We start from the raw sequence: 24,764 nt of genomic DNA on the forward strand, positions 1-24,764 counted from the left end.
TCGCAAGCAATAAGATAATTGTCCATCCCTAGTGTGTGGTTACTGTAATTTTTATTGCATGATTTAGCTATAATTCCCCTCCTGTTCATGAGCCTAACCAGTTTTTTCTTGGAGAAATATTCATATATAGTATAATAGTAAATCAACTGAAGTGTTTTATTACCCTTGTTAGCTATTTTGTTTTCATTTTTTTAATTGATTGATAAACACACCACTTTTTTTTTATCAGTTTATAGTTACATTTGGTGTCGAGTAACATCCGTAAGACAGTTAAGTTGCTGTTATCGTTTGAATTATAGCAGCTATAAACAGTTAGTCCCTCATTAGCCTTGTGATGTTACCGAGAAACCGGAAAGGGCAAAGTCGTTTGTCCTGAAGACACTTCTATGAAGGAAAAACTCAGGAGCGCATTTTTACACTGTTTATTATTAACCTGAGATTACGTGGAGTGTCCGCCATACAAGTTCCTGTGTTAGTCGTTACTATAGAAGTGACGACGGCAACCATTAGAACCAGCGCATTAATATAACCCTGTGATTTTAATTACAGCCGGCACCACTGTCAGAGCTGCTGTTGTAGAAAATGAATCAATACAATTAGGTGTAATAGTACAGTATAGATGGATACAGTGTGTGATTTGGTCTGTTTTAGTGGTTTTAAAAGGATAATTTTGACAAAGGTGTGCACCAGGCATTCAGTGTGATCTTGCCTGAAGTGCTCTGAACTAGTTAGCATGTTTTGATGACTCTGAATAAACCATAACAGTGGATGTAATTTTGGAGATTGGTACTGATGCTGTTTTTTGAAGTTGTTGGGCAAATGACTAGGAGGCACAACTGAGTAAAGTACAGTGAATGTCTCGTTTTAATTTACCAACGTGTTCATTGCACTTGGACTGCATGGTTAGTTTTTAGAGCAAATCCACAGGACCGCGGGAATTTATATGAACTTGTTACAGTAACTTTTAATGCTCATTTTCATAACTGGTTAAACTTGCAATAGCCTTATTACTTATGACACTGTCCTGTACTTAACATTTAACTTTGAGACCATATCACTGTTGCTTAACATCAGCTGTCACGGATATCAGCGCTGCTTCATTAAAGGAAGCAAAAGAAGCGAAGTAGGTCTTAGATGTGGAAAGGTGTCTACTCTGCAGTTTCCTTTCCCTCCAAATGAACTGTGGTTTTAAATGTTCTGCATCTTTTCACAACAATGACAAAAACCCATAGTTCAAACTAAAGAACCCTACAAATAACATAACATTCACTGAATTGTTTAAAAAAGACATACTGCACTGCTTTTGGAAATACTGCCTTCTGTCAAATGAATGTTTTGGGGAAACTGCAGAAACCATGTAGATATAGAGATTTCTTTTAACTAAAACAGGTACGCACCTGGTTTCAACATGAACTGTTTGACATTTCTGGACATGTTTACTTCAGGTGATACGGTTTGTAAAATATTTTCTCAGTGAGCGTACACCATTTATTATTTTTTTTAGGTGAGTGTTAAAAATACAGTTATATACAGTCAATATCATCGAAAGTTTTCCAGACACATTGTGATATTAACTTTTTGTCTGCTTTCAATGGAAATTCACACCCATTTTCAGGACTTTGGACTTCCATGTACATCGAATGATCCATTTAAAGGACATTTTCCATGAGAAGATCCCTATGAACTCTGTCCAGCCTTTTTCAATCTTAATCCTCTTCTTGCCACTACATTCGATAAGGATATTGACATCAGCAATTTTATTTATTTATTTGTCGGTCTTTTTCAGAATTCGGGCTTGAGCTAAATGGCACATCCTAGATAGTATGCTTTGATCAAGAAGCTGTAATTTGTAACTTTTGCCTGTGAATAAATCTTTTTGGGGGGGGGGTGGGCGGGCACGTTATGTCACGGTAGCTAGAACTCACCGTGGTCACGCCTACTGAGTGGCAAAACGACTGAGCAGCAGCATTAGTGTACAGAGTGAATTCAGAAAAAACGCATCTAAAATGGGGGAAAAGCTGTTGTGCGATCAACTCAACTGTAGTAACAAATTGAACAAGAATTCGTAGCTATCTTTTTACAGACTGTCAAAAAATCATTCATTTTATTTAATTTATTTTTTCTACTAACTCGAGCAGTGTAAGTGTATGTTCTTTGGCATGTGATATTCATGCTGTACAACGATGATTAATAATTTGCTACATATTTCTTTTTAAACGCTACCTGTTTCCATTGATGAATAACGGTAGCTCATTCATTCTGTGACTGTTTTACCTTCACAAATATATAACGTTAGTATGTGGAAGCAGTGTTCGCTACAAACAAACTAGGATTAGCCAGCTTATGGTTTACTAGATAAAATTATATAATGAAATAAAAATATTTGTACATATCTGTCCACGTACAACTAGAATGTTGTTCTTAATTTCTCCAATTTGAGAAAGCCTGAAAGGGTTTTATATTCTTTCAGGCTTTGCTTAATGTAGTTCCCTGGCGTCAAAATCAGGTACATATAAATGTCGGGAAAATTGATTTCTGGCCACATGTGAATGTCCATGGACTGCAGGTTCTTGGGCAAGTTGTAATGGTCACTGTCGAGTCTACCTGCCTTTAATTTAAGCTGATAATTGTTAGTTATACTACTTTTTTTGCAGCTTCCCCTATTAAAACCAGACATTTTGCTGGATGTGTTGCCACTCAGTCTGGAAGAGGGGGGGCGTGTACCTGCAGGAATGTGATGTCGATGCATACCATCTCTATACATATACAGCCTACCTCAAATGGCTCCATCTACCTTGTATTTACAGCTTTTGTGTTTGCTTAGGCATTTTAAATGAACATTAATATCAGAATGTTTTTTTTTTTGTTGTTTTCAGAATGGTTAGATTGTATTCAGGTGAAATGTCTGTGTGGTTTCTGAGAAGACGGGTCATGAGAAAATAAGCAGTACACCTGAACACCAATCAAATTTCAAATCAAATTGTGACTCGAGTTATTTATTTATTTATCAATATAAGAGTTGATGTTTTTTTTTTTTTAATTCATAGAACACTGAACGTGGAAGCACCTGGCTTCATAACACAGTTGGTTCTCGTGTTTGCATTTTGCCTCATATTTTACAAGTTGACTGTCAGGGAAGTCGCATCAACAAGGAAGTGGCGGACTTGTGGCAGCATTTGCAAGCGTCTGCGCCTTTACCAAAAGCAGGTCAGCGTTACCATCTGAGCAGCAGATCTTTTGCTTTTTGTTGTAAGTTGGTATGGTACTGTTTGTTTTTTGTTTTGTTTTGTTTTGTTTTTCTTTGGGTAACATCTTGGGTAGTTTTCCCAACACAGTTTATGCTGTAATCTGTCACAGCACAAATTTTAATAACAAACAGCACTGGTGTATTTATTTTTCTTTCTTTCTTTTTGTTATCTGCCAACTTATGATATGCAGCAGTTTAATTGAAATGTGCAGTTCTGCACAGCCAGTGATGCTATGTTTGTTCTCATTTGACCAGTCTAGGACAGTAGTCAAAGTAAAAGAGCCTTTCATGTTTTAAAGCTGCACACGTTTGTGTTGTTAGTGTGTCGATGTGTTGTGGCCATAGTAAGCTTCAGTTTGTTGATGCTGAGGTCAGTTTTGGAAAACGTTTCTGTTTTTGAGAACTCTGGTGTAGCGGTAGCAGCTACACAAAGAGAGAGCGAGGTTGACTCAGCAGTTCAGTTTGTCTTTATGTAGCTTTAGAAGGACTTTAATATGCTCCTTCCAAACCAGAAGAGGATTTGTCTCAACTTTCTGAGTCGGCAGAACAAAGAACAGAGTTGTTCTTGATTGATTTGAAATGCTGCCTCTATGTTAAATATGGTTATTTTGAGGCACCGTTTTTCTTCTTAGTGTTAAATTTGTTTGAAATGAGCTCTTTAGTCTGATTAATTGCTAAGTTATTTAATTAATGTTAAGCAGTCCACATTGTTACCTTATTACATAGGAAGCAGAAACAGGCTGAATCATTTACAGCTAGTTGTATATAATATTGTAATTATACTACAATAGAAAATCGTGTTCACTACATTTTAATGGTGCCTTTTATTAGTATGAAAGATTTAGTTCTTACTGCATTCACTCCAGCAAGCTACAAGTAGGCAAGCTAACAGTACTAGCTATGTACACTCACCAAGGACCATCAGTGCTTACATCTTTTCCGCTTCCTTCCAAGCTTTAATGTCTCTAAGCTCATTTAATGCGAAGTTGTCATATTACAGGATAACCGCAGTAAGTGTTTGTTCCATTTTTGCTCATCAAACCATAAATGGTAACTTGTTTCATGGAGGATTTAGAGTGAGGGAACTGAAAAAGCATCGGACCACACTTGTGCCATAGGATTGTCACTTTACTGTGTCGTATCTAAACATGAGACCTTTGTCACTTCTTGTCATGTCTATAGAGTAAGGCAGGTATTTTTAATTGTTATATTTGATGGTCTCCGTGCTTGATCAGGAGAAACCTGGACATAACTGGATATACCACAGACACGACAATGGTGCCACTGGCCAGCATGTTTCTGGTGACCTTCACACCAGGCAGTATTTTCTTCAGTCTGCCAGTGGTCAGTGATGGACTCCAGAGGTTTAGTATCTGTTTATGCTCCTGTCAGAAAAGCAAACAGTAGCTACAAATGTACTGGCAGCTGAATTCCAACAGGTTGTAGCAAAAAGCAACTCCAGCATCCACTAGTTCATTTTAGGGTGTGAAGAATTTCCCTCCACTTGTTCCTTCTGGTAGCTTTTTAATCCCTCATTAATTGACTGTTGACGTGTATAAGCAAAACAAGGTACCAATTCCCTGTTCACTGTCTCTTGGCAATGGCACCTGTCTTGTTGCTGGTGTTGTCATGCACATCTGCTAGCACTTTGCACCCCAGGTCCCTGGCCCCGTTCTCTCTCTTAAACATTCCCCCATGTTGTCTACATATTCATGCACCACTACAGCTCCTCATCAGTGATTAAATTGCCTGTTATATAGCCACATATTCTGTAGTCAATATAAGGTGTGTAATGGAATTTGGAATTTGGAACACATTTTTCTCTGGTTTGTTTCATCATTGCTGCTATACTCAAGCAGTGATATTGTAGTCAGCAAATGGTTCCACCAATAGACTTTCACCAGTTAATTAGCAGAGTACTAGTGGTTGAACAATACATAAAATTTAAATTCTGTATGATCTGAGTAATGGTGTCTTGATACAATATATTGTCAATGCTCTTATATAAGCCTTAGGTTTCCATTCTTACTTGAATAAAACATATATAAAAAATACTGTTACACCCCAGATAATTGCATCAAATTACAAGTCATTTATTTTGTGCCCATCTCAAAATAGGTTAAAGATTAAAACCTCTCTACATATGTCTGAAGACTTTTCTTTACAATTTTTATTTTCTTTTAATTTCAGATTTATTTATGATTACTTTGTGTTCAAATTATCTCTAATGTACAAGTTGCATTCATGTGATGTTTTGTTTTTGTTTCATCACCCCCTTTCCCAGGCTGATAAAGCTCAGCATGGTACAAGTAGTTTTAAATTACAAATGCAGCTATAGATTATTTAAAAAATAGTAATAATAATAATAATAATTGTTCTAACAAATAATGGCTCAAATGGGTGCTTGGTTTACCAAAGGCTATGAAATCCTAACAGCCACCTATCATCAGGTTGGTCGAATATTTTGCTACCATCATGTGGCCTTTTTTTTTTTTTTTAAACTAAAGATAATTTATAAGGTCATTGCTTGCATGTTATCATGCATTTTGGTACAAACTTAAGCCTCTTTAATGCTCCTGCAATCTGTGTTTTTTTCCTGGGAGATATGACAAGGTAAGAGATTTCTCTTGGCCTCAAGAGACCGAAACTTATAAGTTATTTTATCATGCATACTTTTGTCGAACAATTCCCAAACCAACAGCAGTGGAGAATGGGCCATAAACTAACAAGTTTATCAATTATGAGTCTGACTTGGTCAGCAGGATTACATTATTATATTACCTGTCTAATGGATGTAAGGTCTAAGGCTGTGTTCGAAATCGCATACTGTGACTGTACCTACTGCGTTCAATTCAGTAACTAGTGCTCGGCCATTGATACAGTACGTACTGATCAGTATAAGTGTCTAGCATGAATACAATCCGGACATACTATGTCTGCCATGTTGGCATTGTCATGTGACTCGCAACTTAAAAAGAGCAGACACTCTGTCTGCTGTCATTTCTGATTCTGACAGCTCTTCTGTGCCAGTCCTCTTGCCTTATGGGATAGCACAGTGTGCATTGCTTCTATACTGCAGAATCTTGGCAGAAGCAGTAGGTCATCCGGACATTTATCACCTACTGTTTTACAGTTGTAATCAAAATTATTCAACCCCCAATGTAAATCAGGTTTGTCAAAATTTACAGACTTTCAGCTTTTTGCAGTGAACAAATCAAGCAAAAGCAATTGAAATGGTTCAACACAACAAATGATTCAAGTGGTTTCCCCAAATTCAACTGAAAATGCAACTTACAATGATTTCTCCAGTTTCAAAATTATTCAAACCAAAATAGAATTCCTCACAACAGCACAAATATGTAAAACAGGTGTTGTCTCAAACACGCCTAATGCAACTAAGCATGGGCTTCATTAGTTGCACCAGGTGTGCTTGAGCTGGAGCACATGAAATACCTGAACTGGCTAGGGGCAGAAAATGTATGAAATACCTGGCCAGGGCAGAAAAAGGGAGCTATCAACAGCCGCAACCAGATTTCTGAGAAGGCAGGTTGTGAAAAACTCTCGATTAAATGCAGAAGGTTTCCATGCCAGAACTCCAAGATGTACACCACTACTGACTCAAAAGCACAAGAAAAATCGGCCCACAATCTTATAAATAAGCCACAATTTTTGAGGTTCTGTTCTGTGGAGCGATGAAACAAAACCGGAACTTTGCGGCACGAAAGGTCAGTGGTATGTCTGGACGAAGAATTAAGAAAGATCATGCTGTCCACAGTCAAGCATGGTCGTGGCTCGTTGATGCTCTGGGGCTGCTTTGTATCTTCTGGCACTGGAAACCTGCAGCATGTGGAAGGCAAGATTGATTCTCTGAAGGAACGATCAGGAAATCCTTGGAGAAAACGTCATGCCATCTGTGAGGAAGCTGAAGCTTAGGCGTCATTGGACCATCCAACAGGACAGTGATCCCAAGCATACCTCAAAAAGGTTTGGTTTCAGAAGTCGTCCTGGAAGATTCTACAGTGCCTTCACAGTCACCTGACTTGAACCCCATAGAAGATCTGTGGTGGGATTTGAAGAAGGCGGTTGCAGCATGCAAACCCAAGAATATTACTGAACTGGAGGCCATTGCTTATGAGGAATGGGTTAAGATTCCTCAGGAACGCTGCCAGAAGCTGTGTATCACATTTGCAGCAGGTCATAACAGCAAAAGCGTGCTCTACTAAGTACTAAAGATGTTTGTCATGAAGTTGAATAATTTGGAAACTGGAGAAATCATTACAAGTTGCATTTTCAGTTGAATTTGTCGAAACCACTTGAAGCATTTGTTGTGTTGAACTATTTCAATTGCTTTTGTTTGATTTGTTCAATCCAAACAGCTGAAAGTCTGTAAATTGACAATAAACCTGATTTGCAATGGGGGGGTTGAATAATTGATTGTGACTCCATGAATACTGAGAATTCGGAAATACTACTCCTTTGGTGTACTGCTTTTCGCCATTGTATAGTAGGGTGGTAGGGATATTCGGATGCAGCCTAAGAGTACTGTTTTGTGTGTCTGAAGCAGATCATTGAGGTGGTTTTTAAGGGGTGAGTCCCTCTTTCATGATTAGAAAGCACTTGAGGAATGTAGGCAGACAGGCCTCTGGAATGTGTGTGGCCTTAAGCACATGGCTTCAGGTGTATTTATAGCTCCGAAGCCTATATTCATCAGTTTTACTTTTGGCCCTGATTAAATACTGTATATGGCTGTCTTCTTAGTTCTCAGAAGATCTTAATTTTGTCTGAAGGATTTACCACATACCAAATGTGGGCACTGGCCAGCTTTCATCCTGTCTTAAACCTTAATTTGTGTGCATGCTCTTAGGAAAAGCATTTCTGAGAACTGACACTTGTTGTGTCCCTTGAGTTTTGTTGAATATGCAGAATTTAAAGCGTTAGTGTTTCTCGTCAATTCAAGTTCCTCTTCCTGTAGTCAAGTTTCATTAATCTCCTGTGGTGCTTTCTCACATACAAACCTGACCACAGAAACAGCCAGCTGACATTAGCATCAGGACATGGTTAAGTATTTAGCAGCTGGTACCGGTTGTTGGTTATATAAAGTTTTCCTTCATCTCTTTCGTCGTGTGGAATAAGTTTTAAACGTTACCAATTAAATTAAATGGATATAAAAGGGAAAAGTTTCAACTAGCATACTCCTTTTTTTTTTTTTTGTTAAACTGTGAATTCCTTCATGGGTGTTGGCAACGCTTAACCTTTTAATCTTTCTTGGGACTGTTGGAAACAAAGCGTCAGAGCGCTCAGTTTTGGGGTAGAAACACTTTCAAGCCAAAAGAATGCAGCGGTACGTTTTTAAATATTTCCATTTTGCCGTTTTATTCATGTTCAGCGTGTTGGCTCCGTAAGTGTTTATGTGCAACAGTGCACTTTGGAAGAAGTGAAGTGTCCTGTCTGTGTTTGGTCACTGGCTGCGGCTCTCTTTCATCAGGACAGTGGTGGAATTTAACCTCTCGAATGTTGTCAGTTGTGTGGGTTGGTGTTGGGACAACTGCGTGGGTTTTGTGACTTAATGGTATATGGTGGTGTAAAGCAGCTCAAACTGGTCTTGTACCTTGGATGATGGCCATAGTAACATCTCCACTAAACCAGTGCCAAGTTGTCAGCACACTAATTGAAAATGTATATACGTGTGGTAATGTCAGCCTAAAGATGCCTGCAGCTTAGTATTTATGTTGCTGTAATGAGAAACCTAGCCCACGTGTTTAATTCAAGAGAGTGCCTTATAGTTATAATAAGAAACTGTGTAGAATGTTTCTTCTAGCTGTGAAGTGACAATAGTGCTGTAATATTTAATCAGATATCTTTTGTAATGGGGAGAGAAATAGAGAGAACTGTATTAGACATTTTAAATGCTTGTTCAGTGTATTTTTGCTATTTTGTGAAAGGGTCCTACCTGGACTGATACCTTCAACTGTGTTGACATCATCATGAGTGCACTTACACTTTAAACTCGAACATGAGGGGAAACTTTCCCGTTATTGGACATTATCAAAAGGTTGTTTTGCAATTTTTTGTGAGCGATTAATGACAGCGCACTATCTCAAGGGGAACAGTGTCACCTTGGCCTGAGAACACAGTTTGAGTGTACTGGGTCAGAATGTTTGTCCTTTGCAGTCAAGGAAGGGTGGGGTTTATGTGTGAGTATGTGGGTGGATGTTTTACCTCTAGGTGTGATTGGTATACAGTACACACATCAATGCATGGAGGCTAATAATATCTGAAATGATGTATTTGAGCAGCACTGCTCTGATCAGTCCTGAAGCAGGTTGTGGTTGTCTGAATTGTTGTAATTGCCTCAAGTTCTTCTCACATGCATGCACAAACACATTATAGTGGGTATAGTTTAAGCCCAGTACTGTAACCACTGCAAACGTCAGAAATAGTCAAGTAAATGTGGGGATTGGTGGGTGATATTCAGACCACATGCTATGTTTTTCAAACGAGTTACTGAGTGGAGTGTATAACCCCTACCCCTGCTTATCACACTCTTTTTCAAAATTGTGCTATGCAAAAAAAAATTTTTTTAATTAGTTTGTTATAGCAGTTTCGAAGAAGTGAATTCACTGGCACAAGATTCATATCTGTGTACAGGAAAAAGCATTGAATCATATGTTTTCATATTTAGCCAACAGAAGTTCATCAGGACATTGTCATGCAAGGGTAGGTCGTGATGCTTGTGTGAAATTACTTGTGAAATTACGCCTGTTTGCAGTAGAATTATAACACTTCTTGCACATTGGTTAGGTTATGCCTGTTCATTGCATGACTTTATCGGCAAGGTAAGAATAAATATGGCCAAGTGTCACACTTTGAGAATGTCTTCCAAAAGTTGAAGGCACAAAACCTGTTTTCATTAGCATACACAATGTGATTTGCTTATAGGCAGAATGCAGTGTCAGCTTAGGGTTGGCCTTTTTAAATGCCAAGTTAACTGAGTTTCAGAAGATTTGTTGGGCACACCCTGCATGGCTTCTAAACTGCAGAAGTATTTTTAAAAAAGTGTTTTATATTTTTTGGTCCTAAGGGTGCAGACTTTGAGACAAAGTATCACACATGTTTTGCAGTTAAAAAAATCTCACTTTCAGCAGGAAAGCAGAGCTGGACACATCTTGCTTGACTGTTTTGTGCCATGTATACACAGCAAAGAAGTATCACACTACCATGAAATTGGTTGCCGTTGTGGACCAATGTTTGCGTCCTGTTTTGAAAACTTTTCAGAATGACACACAGGGTTAAAATGGAGGTGAAAATCCTGCTGCTTAATCCAGCCTTGGACCTAGCAGAAGTGTATAGGTGTATAGGAGTTGGCGTGTGTCCTATCTCCCTCTGCTATTCTTGCTGTCCCCCAGCCAAGGCCACTAATCTCACCCAACTTATCCTTAGGCAGTCTGAGATAAAGCTTCACTCTACAGCTGCAGCCCTGTCTTGGGAAGGAGCTAGTGTATACTGCTGACTCAGACATTACCAAAGCATTTATACACCGTGTTATACAATGTTTGGATCTGGACAAAATTCAGTTGGTGATGGTGGTTTTTTGTTTGTTTTTTTCTCTCCACCACACCAGTAACTTACTGCTGGCTACTTTTATTTTTATTTTTTTTCAGATATAGCCACAATAGTTACTTTGCTGTAAGTGGGGTAGGATTTTAATGTGACTAAAAAAATGCTGATACATGGAGGGAAATGACAGAGCTCAGTTTCAGAAGTATTCAGACATGACAGACACGTATCATCAACTAATTACTTACAATTTGGTTTATACACGTTATTGTTCAGTGCCTTACAGTGTTGAAAATATTGCAATATTGGTACAGTTTTTGTTCTAATATTGAATTGGTATAAAATATTGATACTCTTTTATATTACTTTCTTTTATCTTCATCTTATTGTATCATGGCTGGCTTGACATTAAGAATTACACCATATTTCTGTTGAATTTTCTTCTGATTGGTGGTGTTGATTAACTTTAGATAATTGCATCTTGGACTCACTAGGTTGTGAGTTTTTATCAAAAAAATGTTTTTTTAAATATTAATTCCAATAGGTTATTGTTTCTGTAGTAACTGTAGTGTATGGTGTAACTTGTATGGTGGATGTACAACATAAACAGAGTTTTAAAAGTGTAATCTTTGATATGGTGACATTTCCTGTCAGATGTTCAAGCATTTCTGGGAGGATGTCTCCAGTGTCAACACTGACGGGCAGAGGTCAAACTGTAACTTCACGTTTTCTGACCAGGGACCGTCTTCGAGACAGAGGGCTTTGTGGTTCTCTGTTACATGACAAGTTGCGTTTGTTTTGTCTTATTAACTTCAAGACAGAGTAAAATGAGAGGCAGGTGAGGGAACATCTGTTTACACAATGTATCTGTTGTAATGTAAGTAATAACAGGAACAGATCGTTTTTTGCAGATGTTCCACAACATTAAACGTATCTCTTTAAACTGATAAAATATGCAAGACGGTGTTCTTTAATTTAAAAAAAAAAATTTTGAAATGGATAATTGCTGTGATATAAGAAGAACGAAACACTTTTGAGGTGTTATAGAAAAAAAATAGTGGTGACAGTAAGAGTGACTCGGCTTGGTGTGGGGCCTTGTTCCTTACTTATTTTATTACTTGCTCATTTTAGGGTGTTTAATAGTGAAGCTCAATTCTCATTATCTTTCTCCCTCAAACCTTCTCCTAATCAGCTCGTCACAGGCAGCAGTGTAGTCCCGTGTGTCCTTACATGCTGTGACTTTGTACCCTGGCTCCTTGGGTATCTTTGCAGCCCGTGGATGTGTTTCACCAAAAGACACAGTACAGCTCAAGTGCCTTGGAAGGATTTGTAGCCTAAATTGAAGGGATCTGTGGGGATTAGCACCCTGGAGTAGGACATGTTAGCCCTTCCAAAGCCCCTTAATCCCATGTTTTCTACAAGCAAGGAAGAAGTGGAACAAGGCATTGAGGAAAAAGGCTTCTCGGGCTACGTTTGATAAACACAGCAAGCTTATGTTTATACCTTTTTGTAAGACAATCACAGATTTATGTTGAATTAATTCTCTCTGAACTGTAGAGCTTCAATTTGCTTCTTTTCTTACTGTTGGAGTACATTTACTTCTTCACAGGAAGTGTGGTTCAGGCAGCCAGTCTAAACTTTAACTTTCATGCTAACATTGCAGGCGTGTGTTCTGAATAAGGAGAATACTCTAGTTTGAAAAGTGCAAAGTCATCCTTCCTGGAGTTCTAGCTCTGGCCAACAGCGATCGACTTTTTGGACTTGTGCATTCTCTGTATTTGTAGTTCTCGTTATCACAGTGTACGCAAGGTGATGGCAGCCAAGCTGTGTTCTGTGTTTCCCAGCTGCGCAGAGTGGTCTGTGAAGAAGAGAGCGTAAGGAACAGATGAAGACTCTGAGAAGGGAGTGTAGCATGAAGAGTGGCACTGTTACTGCACGTACTTGGTGAACTCTGCTAGTTAACAAGAAGCTGCATTTCACAGAACATCGAGCCGTTTCTGAGAAGTTCCCATTTTTCTTTCTGTTCACACGGCATACAGATGGTGTGCGCGTGTGGGGGTGTACTAGGTGGTGGAGGTTTATAACACAGCAGTCACCTCATAGGGGTTTGCCTTGGTGCTAGTGAGAAAAAAACACCGGAAAGTGCTTTCTGCTAACAGCAGAGTTAAACCCTTTCAAAACACTACATGCAACTGTACGGGTTAATATTTACATTTAACATTTATTTATTCAGACGTAGCCTATTTTCCAAGGTAAATACTGAATATACCATAAGTATAATTTTAATTGAAAGCCATATGTTATCAGAGACCAGAAACTCATCTGATGTAAGTGAATCTTTAGACAGGATGCAGCTTGATGTTTTAGACAGAATTGTATTTTATTTCCACCATGACTATGGAGTCAAATTGAGGACTATAGAAAAATGTAATAGTACTAACCTTTATTTATATAATGCATGTACACTCACCATCCACTTTAATAGGAACGCTTGTGCATTCATGCAATTATCCAATCAGCCAATCATGTGGCAGTAGGGATTCCCCTAGACCCCCCTCTGCCCAATATAATTATGGCCTATTACCCTATCACACAACAGCTACCAACACAGGAGGGTGAAGGCTATCATGTGCTTCCTTCAAGGTACCTGTAATGTTTCTCTCTGCAACTTCAGGGGCGGCTTAACGCACTCTGAGGAAAACACTGTCCGCCAACATCTGCATGTATGAGCTCACAGAGCCCCGTGGCTGGCTAGTGTTGCCGTGATTGATCAGGGAGAGAGAGTATGCCACCCCCTCCCTCCCGCTTTTGGCCTCTTGGCCACGGATGGCTGTAGCATCATTAGGATTCGAACTAGCGATCTCCGTTCTATAGGGCGAACGCTTTTCTGTTGTGCCAGTCGTTAGCTTAGAAACGCCTTTTTGATGAGCACGATCAGGAGAGAATGAACAGACAGGAAATCTCCAGTAACTCAAATAACCTCTTTACAACTGTGGTGAGCAGAAAAGCCTCCCACAATGCACTACTGCTGTCAGGTCACACATGCTTTAAGGTAAGATGTTTGAACGTGACACTAAATGGGATGATACTTTTATCATCTGGTTATTTATCATCTGTTTGGTCGTGTCGGTTTTATGCGTCCGTTTTAAAAGTTTGTCAAATCTCCATTCTGTTGTGAGTTTTAGATGTTTGTTTAAGAACACACAAGCCTTGCGAGTGTGGCATGACACTTTATACCATGTGTTACTTTTCATGATGAGTTTAAGACTCGTCATTTCTCTTTATGCACACATCGCTTGCCTCTCGATCTGTGCAGCGTAGAAGTGTAATTACAGGAAGGTTTGCAAATGTGGCAGTTTGATATGCAAAATTTCCCAGCAGATCAGAGGAACTATTTAAAGGTTCAGGCTAAACAGCTGCAGCTCTGTTTACTGTATTGTAAGCTGAATTATGCTATCTAAAAGTGTTCCTGATGAGCCTGTTAATTTGCTTAAGTACAGTGTAGTGTCTGTGTGTTGTAAAATCTTGTCTTGTGCTGCTTCTCAGTTGCCCTGTGGGAGTACTTTGGGCTCGGTTATCCTCTTTGAACCAATACTTTAGCTGGGCCTTTTGTTGCAAGTTTGAGAATGCTTCTCTTGATTCTCCTAGCCCAGGTCTTGTTCGCCTTGTCTCCTTTGACACAATCACACGACCTTGTACCTTACTCGCCATTTAAAACGGTCTGTTTGATCATCCAGTGGCTTGTTTTGGAAGTAGTTTTTGAGTCCACCCTTTCTCCTATGAATTATAAGGTCACAGTCTAACCCAGGTTCTCTGAAGTTCTTTCACAGATGCTTATTGTCTGCGAATTGTGTCCAAAGGCCAAGAATGACTGGACAACTTTTCTGTAGTGCCTGTTTTGTGCTGTGTGTTTGTCTGTAGTTCACTCTTTTTTTTTTTTTTTTTTTTTTTTTTTTTTTTTTTTTTTTTTTTTTTCCCTTTTTCCCCCTTTTTTTTTTCTTCTTCTTCCCCTAGTAAAGTGTTTTACTGTGAAACAGGCTGGGCAACTGTCATCCTCCTTTCTCCAAACTAGATCTTTTTGTTTTCTTTCTTTGGTCCCCCCTGTAGTGGGCAATATGATGGTTCATCCATACCGATTGTAATTTTTGGAAGGTGTGAATTTTGTCCATAAAATTATACAAGTCCACACTTTATTTTAAAAATGGAAATGAAAGAATATAATTCCACCTAATTTAAACATGCGACGCAAAAGACTGAGACTTGTGGTTGTGCACAAAACATTGCTTGCACGGTTTCTTTCAGTCACTCTGAGCTCTGGTCTCTGAAGTGCTGTCATTGGTTAGTCAAATTTGTATTGATGGGAAAAGTTAATGACTCTGAACTGTTCCACTGAAATGTCAGTGAGATTGATCGATCGCTTAATCACTTGTAGAGATGCTCAGCATCAGTTATTAGAAAATGTCTCTATCTACAAATTAACAGGCAAGTATCCCTATTTTTTTATCTAGAATATATGTGTGTGTGTTTTATTTATATATATAATATAATATAATATAATATTTAAAAAAAAAATATATATATATATATTTTTTTTTTTTTATAGATAGTGTGACTTGCAAACGATGCTCATTTTCCCACAGGAACATGTGCAGGATTGGGCACTTGCACATCGATCTTTGTCAAATGAAACGAAAGAAATGTGTGACGCAGGTGTTGGTATCTATCACAAACTGAGGATAAATGTTCTTTTTCTACTGAGATTTTTGAGCCACACTTCCCACTACTATACAGTAGATGTCTGTCTTCATTTTTCAATCTACAAATAGGGAGGCTGTAGAGTCCATTATCAGTAGTGTGCTACTATATTGTGGCAATTTATAGTTGGGATTTCAGATGTAGGTTTTATCAATTGTACATGCAGTGCATCTGGAAAGTATTCACAGCGCTTCACTTTTTCCAGATTTTATGTTACAGCCTTATTCCAAAATGGATTTAATTTATTATTTTCCTCAAAATTACCCCATACTGACAACGTGAAAGACGTTTGTTTGAAATCTTTGCAAATTTATTAAAAATAAAAAAACAAAAAAGCACATGTACATAAGTATTCACAGCCTTTGCCATGAAACTCAAAATTGTGCTCAGGTACATCCTGTTTCCACTGATCATCCTTGATGTTTCTACAACTTGATTGGAGTCCACCTGTGTTAAATTCAGTTGATTGCACATGATTTGGAAAGGTACAGACCTGTCTATATAAGATCCCACAGTTAACAATGCATGTTAGAGCACAAACCAAGCCATGAAGTCCAAGGAACTGTCTGTAAACCTTCAAGACAGCATTGTATTGAGGCACAGATCTGGGGAAGGGTGCAGAAACATTTCTCTGTGTCTCTGTGGTGAGAAGGGAGCCTTCCAGAAGAACAACCATCTCTACAGCACTCCACCAATCAGGCCTTTATGGTAGAGTGGCCAGAAAGGCGCATGACAGCCCGTCTGGACTTTGCCAAAAGGCACCTGAAGGACTCTCAGACCATGAGAAACAAAATTGTCTGGTCTGATGAAAAAAGATTGACCTCTTTGGCCTGAATGGCAAGTGTCATGTCTGGAGGAAACCAGGCACCAGTCATCACCTGGCCAATACCATCCCTACAGTGAAGCATGGTGGTGGCAGCATCATGCTGTGGGGATGTTTTTCAGTGGCAGGAACTGGGAGACTAGTCAGGATTGAGGGAACGATGACTGCAGCAATGTACAGAGACATCCTTGATAAACCTGCTCCAGAGCGCTCTGGACCTGGGGCGAAGGTTCATCTTCCAACAGGACAACGACCTTAAGCACACAGCCAAGATAACAAAGGAGTGGCTCCAGGACAACTCTGTCAATGTCCTTGAGTGGCCCAGCCAGAGCCCAGACTGGAACCTGATTGAACATCTCTGGAGAGATCTGAAAAAGGCTGTGCACCGACGCTCCCCGTCCAACCTGATGGAGTTTGAGAGGTCCTGCAAAGAAGAATAGGAGAAACTGCCCAAAAATAGGTGTGCCAAGCTTGTGGCATCATACTCAAATGACTTGAGGCTGTACTTGCTGCCAAAGGTGCTTCAACAAAGTATTGAGCAAAGGCTATGAATACTTATGTGACTTTTTTTGTTTGTTTGTTTGTTTTTTGTTTTTTTGTTTAATAAATTTGCAAAGATTTCAAGCAAACTTCTTTCACATTGTCATTATGGGGTATTGTTTGTAGAATTCTGAGGAAAATAATGAATTTAATCCATTTTGGAATAAGGCTGTAACATAACAAAATGTCGAAAAAGTGAAACGCTGTGAATACTTTCCGGATGCACTGTATGCATACTAAGTAGTATGTGGATACCTGACAATCACACCCACATGTGCTTTTTGAAAATCCTATTCCATATTTAGTCCCCCTTTGTTAAAATAAACTCCTCTTCTTGGGAAGGGTTTTCACTAGCTTTTGGAACATAGCTGTGGGGATTTATGGTCGTTCAACCACAAGAGCATTAGTGAGGTTGGGTGAGGAGGTCTGGGGTGAAGTCAGCGTTCCAGTTCAAACTAAAGTCGTTCAGTGTGCTTGAGGTCAGGGCTCTGTGCAGGACACTCAATTTCTATGTCTCACGTTGTGCACAGGGACATTGTCATGCTGCAACATGTTTGGGCCTCCTAGTTCAGGTGAAGGGAAATTGTAAAGCTACAGTATACAGAGAGATCCTATATAATTGTATGCTGCTAACTTTGTGGCAACAGTTTGCAGAAGGCCCAAATATGGCTGTGATGGTTAGGTTTCCACAAACTGTTTGTCATATAGAGCAAGTTTCAGTTCTTTTTGCTCTGATGGTATGCCACCAGAGAATGATTGATGCTAGACTGCTCTAGTATGCAATATCATGCCTGTTTGCACAAGTAAATTAAAAAAAAAAAAAAAAAAAAAAAGGACATGTAGCACTTTTGCTATATATTCAAGCTGTTCAATATAGAAGAAATGCAATATTGAGAGTGTAAGCTGTTTACATTTGATTGCTTATGGAAGGTGCTTGATCAGGTTTGTTTTCGTCAGAAATTCAGTATAGGATATAAAATTCAGAGTTTCTAAAAAGAAACAAATACTGAAATCACTAACTACCCTTACAACAGGGGGGGGGACCCTGGTGATTATGTATGAGTTTGGACACCTACAATGTAACACATGGTGTGTAATTTCTAGTGCCTAGCATTTTTGTTTTCCAGAAACAACTTTCAGGAAAATTATGGCACCATGCTTCATCCCTGGTTTAAATTTAGATGGCCTATAAATGGATCTGATGTTTAAGATACTGTAATTTGAATGTATTTTGAAAGCTGCTTGTTGCAGTATTGATTTTGAAGATGTAAATGCAGTTTCACGCCACATCATGGTTTGACTTTGTTTCTCTTCTCTCGACAGTGTTTCCGTGCAGATCCGGGCCGCACATTTATGGCGTTTGTGAGTGGAGACTTCTGCCATGCTCAGCACCTCAGCATTGTGAACGAGTGAATCATCAGCCCCCCACGGGACTACGCTACCCAGAAACCCCCCTGACACTGGGTTAGCACTGGGCCCTGTCTGTCTCTCCTGAATCCCCCTGGGATCACGCGTAGTCCTCAGCCTGAGCGCAAACAAGTTCTCTCTCCCTCCCCTGCCGCTTTCTGTCTCTACAGTCAATCCGAAACACCTCTCCTGAATGGGGTAATCTACAGTTGTCTCATTAGATGACTGAAGAATAGTCCTTTTTTTTGTTTGTTTTTATTTTATTTTAATTTTTTTACCTTTTTACCCTCATTCATCATTTTATACATCCTTTGTGCACTGTGGACGAGACCATCCTCCATTTTTGTATTTATTTTTTATTTTTGTAGTCCAGTGCCCTCAATCTCACCCACACTCGTGTTTTTTTTTTTTAAATTATTATTTATTTTACCTTTTACTAAAAGTCCTTGCTGAATCTGAGCCAAAGTATTTTTAAGGAACAGGAATCAAACATTTTTATTACTGTTTTAAAGCCGTCTTGCCAACATGAACCGCCCTGCCGCTGTTGAAATTACTTATGAGTGCATGAGATTCCTCATCACGCACAACCCTACCAACTCTACGCTCAACAAGTTCACAGAGGTAAGTGTGTGTGTGTGTTGATCCTCCTCTTAGTGGGTGTGTATGTGTGTAAAAGACAAGGATGTAACCTGTGCTCCTCTGACTCTGCCCTCAAGGAACTGAAGAAATTTGAGGTAAACACACTTGTGCGGGTGTGCGAGGCCACTTACGACAAGGCTCCGGTGGAGAGGGAGGGCATCCAGGTCCTGGTAAGTACCATTGTTCAGGTTTCTTACTATAAGCCACTTGCGCACTCAAATTACTCTTGAACACACACACAAACTCTCACTCTCCATGTACTAACTAGCTCTGGATTGCTGTCTTATATAAACCCCCTCAAGCAGGGAAAATCCTGAGGATCTGCCCCCTGTGTATAGGCCACAGTGAAACTGAAGTATAGTGTTCTGTCATATAACTGAGTGGAATCAGACATGGTGCACTGTCTTCACAAACCGCTGTCAGCATGTCCTCTTAAAGTCCACAAGTCTGTGTAGTCTGTCATTTCAGTAACCTACAGCTGCTATACAAAGTCCCCTTGAAGGCATTTCAGCACAGCTAGAGCAGCAAGTCACTTAAAACAAGCTAAATACATAACAGTAACAGAGGTGTGGTCAGTAATGAGTCTCATGATGGGGGCTTCTTTTGTTCCTATATCATGTCACCTGTGCGACTTAAAGATTTCACAGTAGAGGAATTTATTCTCTTTGACTCAGCCCCTTTTTTCTTATTATAGTATTCTAGTCAGTGGATATATTTTTTTCCACTAGGTGAGTGCCAGTCAACAGTAAGAAAACAAGCCAGCACAGCACCTTTTTGTAACCAGCCAGAGACTTTAGTCCCACACACTTGGTTTCTATTGGCTCACAAGACTAAGGTTTATGATTTCACAGGTCAGAATTTGTCTGGTTAAACTTGGGGCAAAGTGAAAGTAACTGCAACCAGATGCAAATTTGTGTCTTTCGCATCCTTTCCTCCACACTGAATATGCTTTTCTACAATATGAGATGCTTTTGCTTTTCAAAAAAAAAACCCAGAAAAGCCACAGCACAGGGTTCAAAGTCATAACCGCTATGGCTAATAGGGATGTCACGAGAACCGATACTTCAGTATCAAATCAGTGCCAACATTCTTAAAACAGGATGGTACTTGTTTTTCTGCAGCAGCGTAGGTACTGTTGGTAATGACGGTTCAGAGGTTGCAGTTCTTCTGGAACTGATGGTGGCAGCAAATACGCATTAAGTGTTTTAGTCGGTCCACAAGTGGTTAAGAGGAGGAAGAACACCTACAAACACACGGGAAAAACTACAGAAGATGGCGACAAGTTTAGCTCCGCCCTGACTCGTTGAGAGGAAAGGTGGTAGGAGTTTAGTAGTGCACCTTAACACTTGTAGCCTCCACTGTTATATTAGTCATTGTCAAACAGTGTTTGATAACTAAAATCTCTCTCTCTCTCTCTCCCCCTCTCAGCCAGAGGAGGATGTACTCCAGGAGAGTTTTTCATTAGATTTTTTATTTTATTTTATTCTTAAACCACACCGTGGTATCGACTTTGGTATCGACTACTAGATTTTTGGTATCGTGACATTCCTAATGACCAAAAGAGACACTTGTATAAAATTCTGAACAGCTGAAGATTATAAAATACCATTTCTACTAAAGCTACGATGGCCGCTGATGTACATGCCTTAAACCGTTTTTTTTTGTCATGCGGTTGCAAAGAATGGATGTTCAGACAGCATTAACCTGCGTCCAGATGGGTTTTATGTGTTTAAAATCAACACCTGTAATAATCGATATGTGTCTGCACACCAGTCACAGTCATGGAGCATTTTGATTATGAATTTAAATGAAAAATCTGAAGTAGTGCAAATGATGTAGAGCTATGCAGAATGTGACATTTGTGCTGGTTTCGTAAATATCACAAATTAATGGTAGCCAGCTGCTGTTAGAAAAATGCAAGTCATGCCTGGATGTGATCCCATCCATATAGCTAGATAGCTACGAGAGAGAAGCAGATAAGTGTGGAGTCAGGCAAGGACAGTTAAGCCTGCTGAGTTATGTCATTCCTTATTTTTCCCCTGGCTTGAGGTGGGGCCTTTATACTGGGATGTACTAAGAACCATGATGATTTGAGGTTGATGAGGTTGTACAATTATCCTGTCCTGAATGTTTTATACTGTCCCAGAACAGATTTTAAACATCTGGTCTCACGGACTGTTTTATTCCTTATTTTGTCCACCGCCAGATCATACATCGCTGTCTACTATCATGGTGTCACATGCAGTCTGTATTTTGTGCCTGTTTTGAATGGATGGCATGAATAAATATTTGGACAGCTGTGGAAGTTATAAAAGTCTAAATGTCTTAGCCTTGGCTATATGGTTGACAGAGGTTTATAGGTTAAGAGAGAAACCAGCAACTTTTTTTTTTTTTTTTTTTTTAAATAAAGGTTGAAGTTTCCAACCCTTTCGTGTACTAATCCTGTAAACGTTTGACCCAGCTCAGTAAACCCCCGATTTTGTTCTGGAAATGCTATTTGGTCATGACCCAGCTAAACTAATTTAGGAATTAAAATGAAATGAATGTGCTGGAAATTAATAAAAGCAGTGCAGTGTGGAAGGAAAGAAAAGAGCACAGGGTTGTGGAACAGTTATTTGACTCATTTTTTTTTTTAGCAGTGAGTGCAAATATTTTGTGTGTTCCATAGATATTGGTATAGTCACCTGTGTTTTTGTTAAAAAAAAAAAAAGGGGGGTTAGCAATTGTTTCTTCCATATTAAAAATGCCAGACAAGGTTTCACTGCGTGCGTGAGAGAGAGCACAAGCAAGTGCGCGCGCGAGAGAGAATATGCAGGGACCAGGGAAAGGTATGTGTAAAGTAAAGAGAGAGAACCCGTTTTAGCCGGTAGTGAGCAGAATCTTCAGTTCAGAGGGAACAGTAGGGCAACCAGCCTTCACACTCTATTTTCTTTCTTTCTTCTCTCACTCATTGTTGCGATAATTGATTTCTCTGCTAGGCCATGTTTCGACAATGAATTTGTCAGAAAACCAAACTACTCCCACCAGATGACGTTAGATTTGTGCGTCATTTCAGTGAACTCAATACGTCCTGCCTCAGAGCGCTTACCCAGCCCCCCCCCCCCCCCCCCCCCCTTCCATTTCCCACTCTCTGCCCTGTGACTCGTTATCTCTCACTCTCCCTTTTTTCCTCCCATCCCTCTTGGTCTCATCTTCCCAGCCTGATTCTTTTAATCTCTGGACTACCTCCTCTCCTTTTTTTGGCCCAAACCATCTCTCCTGCATTCTCTTATGTTAGTCTGCTGGGAGGAGGTTGGCAGGTCTCTGTGGTCATTTAATAGTTTGTGAGAAATCCATGCTTTCGCTATGCTTTTTAGCTCAGGGCTGACCCCTGGGCCCTTCGCTGTAGTTCTTCGGATTAGTTTAGTAGTAAGTGCTTCACAGCTCAGACTTGCCATTGAACTCGTCCACCCCTCAGCTGTATTGAAATCCAGTGTTTTCAGAAAGTGTATGCATTGTGGAGTAGTCATGACTTATTTATATTTGCTTGCATGTCTCGTCCCGTCCTGTCCCCCAACACACACAGGACTGGCCCTTTGATGATGGAGCTCCACCCCCGACCCAGATTGTTGATGATTGGCTAAATTTGCTGAAGACCAAGTTCCGCGATCAACCAGGATGTTGCGTTGCCGTGCACTGTGTGGCGGGATTGGGCCGGTGAGTAAAACTGCCAGGAACAAGGAACAGGGTGCTTTCCCCTTTCCTGTAACTGCTTATGTTCTTATTAGGTTCTTGATTTATTTCTATATTTATATCCAATGCAAATATCGCAGCCCTTTTTCGAACACTTTGTTGAGGCTTTCCTTATCGATGGCTTGTAACTTGCTTATCCGATTCAATGGCTGTAACTACCATCCTGAGGTGACGGTACAGAGAAATATCCAATCAGCTGTTTGATTAGCTTGGCGATGAGCTTCTGCCCCAAACCAGTCGCACACATGTTCGTCCAAACATTGATTTGCTCATTCCTGTTGCCAGCTTACTTTCCTATTTAAGATCAAGCCCCCCCCCCCCCCTTTTTGTTTGTTTGTTTTTTAATGGGGGCATTAGCGCATAGAACTCTCGCCAGTGTTTTTCCGTTAATTCCTGTATACTCATTGGGCTTAAGGCGCTCCACAAAACCACTTGGGTGCTGCGCCTAAGCCTTCGTTAGGGAAAACCCTGCATTTGTAAATTAATGTACATTTATTCGAACAATGAAACAGGAGGTAAAAAGTGTTGAATTAGTATTAACCTAATTCATAAAACACTATTCATAATGAATGCAACCCAAAGTAGTTCACAGCAATAAAAAGGAATAATCTGAGAGAACAAGTATATAAAATGTGTTTGAGTGATGATTTCAAATAAAAAAGAGGGATAACAAAACATTAAATAATTACAAAATAAAATGTTTCATTAAGTTCTACTTGTTTTTCTCTTCCTGTAGAGCCCCTGTACTTGTGGCCTTGGCCTTGATCGAGAGTGGGATGAAGTATGAGGATGCAGTGCAGTTTATCCGGCAGTATGTAACTCTCATGCACACAAACAGGACCTTTTTATTGGTACTAGTCATTTCTTGGAATCGCCGCTCACCCTTCATCTGTTCTGTTTTCAGGAAGAGACGTGGAGCCTTCAACTCCAAACAGCTTCTTTACCTCGAAAAATACAGACCTAAGATGCGCCTGCGGTTCAAGGATGCAAATGGTCACAACTGCTGCATCCAGTAAAGTGCCAGTTGTACACAACTAATGGGAAATTCACTTAGTGCAAGCTGTGGGTGATTAATGTGATGGTTAATATTCTGAGTCATGACTAATCGAATTACCGAGATGTAACAAATTAAACTTGATCTGTGGATTCACCAGCTGTATGAATGAGAGAGGTCAAAGCACACAGATATGGCTGCCTCCTGGTTACCAGTGTACCAGTCACGGCTATAACACACAGCAGTTCCTCATGACTTCCCAATGTCCAATCATGGGATAACCTTTTTATTCTCCATTATTCTAAAATGAATTATTTTAACCATTATGAAAAGATGTGTATTTGTGTAATGCTGTTGGTTATGACTAAATTGAACCTTGCTGTTATAATTGGATGAGGATATACACAATTTAAAAAAAAAATAAAAAAATTAGACAATAACTTCTTTTATTAAAACATTTCATATAGTTGCTGAAAAGGACCAAAAGAGCTCTTTTCTCCATTTCCAGAAGTCACTTTTAATTTAGGGGCAGGATGGGTTTTAAATGACAACTGTATTTATTCACTATAATTATCTAGTCTTGTCGGGAGTTTGGTTGGGGCCAGGACACTTTTCCCCTTTTATGGAGCCATGTTTTTTCATTTTAGTTTTCTGAATCTCTGGGGAGTGCAATATTCATTCCAGTTTAGAAAAGCAATCATTCTTTAGGACTATTCTACATGCGCGCGCGCACACAAACAGAGGAGAATGGCTTGATTTTAGGTACTTTTCAATTGCCATGTCTGCTTACTCATCAGTAGTGGGTCAGTTAAAGGCTTGCTGTAGGCCGGACTGTCCGTACACTTTTGCTGTGGATGGGAAACTTGATTTTGATTTAGTAGGTTTTTTTTTTTTTTTTTTTTTTTTTTTTTTTTTTTTTTAAATCTTTGCCCACATTTTGAAAAATATCCCCATCTTGTTTTTAAAATGAATAAATAATTGATATGAACTCAATCATTTTTGTGTTTTTATACTTTTGTTCTGTGTGAAAATTTCTGTCCAGTTTAAGATCTAACATTTATGTAGATGTA

The 24,764-nt window shown here is 39.4% G+C and overlaps 1 protein-coding gene across 1 annotated transcript in view; it reads left to right on the forward strand.

Annotated features, from left to right (window-relative positions):
- ptp4a2b (protein tyrosine phosphatase 4A2b) overlaps positions 1-24,687 on the forward strand; it is a 26,478-nt gene extending 1,791 nt beyond the window's left edge. Inside the window, exons 2-7 of the mRNA XM_017454837.3 lie at positions 18,246-18,527; positions 18,842-18,950; positions 19,046-19,138; positions 22,534-22,664; positions 23,437-23,511; positions 23,605-24,687. Of these exons, the coding sequence (XP_017310326.1) occupies positions 18,523-18,527; positions 18,842-18,950; positions 19,046-19,138; positions 22,534-22,664; positions 23,437-23,511; positions 23,605-23,716 (525 nt within the window). The 5' untranslated portion in view covers positions 18,246-18,522 and the 3' untranslated portion in view covers positions 23,717-24,687. The remainder of the gene's footprint in view (positions 1-18,245; positions 18,528-18,841; positions 18,951-19,045; positions 19,139-22,533; positions 22,665-23,436; positions 23,512-23,604) is intronic.
- The last annotated feature ends 77 nt before the right edge of the window (positions 24,688-24,764 follow it).

The sequence above is a fragment of the Ictalurus punctatus genome, chromosome 24, assembly GCF_001660625.3.
Source record: "Ictalurus punctatus breed USDA103 chromosome 24, Coco_2.0, whole genome shotgun sequence".
Classification (NCBI taxonomy): domain Eukaryota; kingdom Metazoa; phylum Chordata; class Actinopteri; order Siluriformes; family Ictaluridae; genus Ictalurus; species Ictalurus punctatus.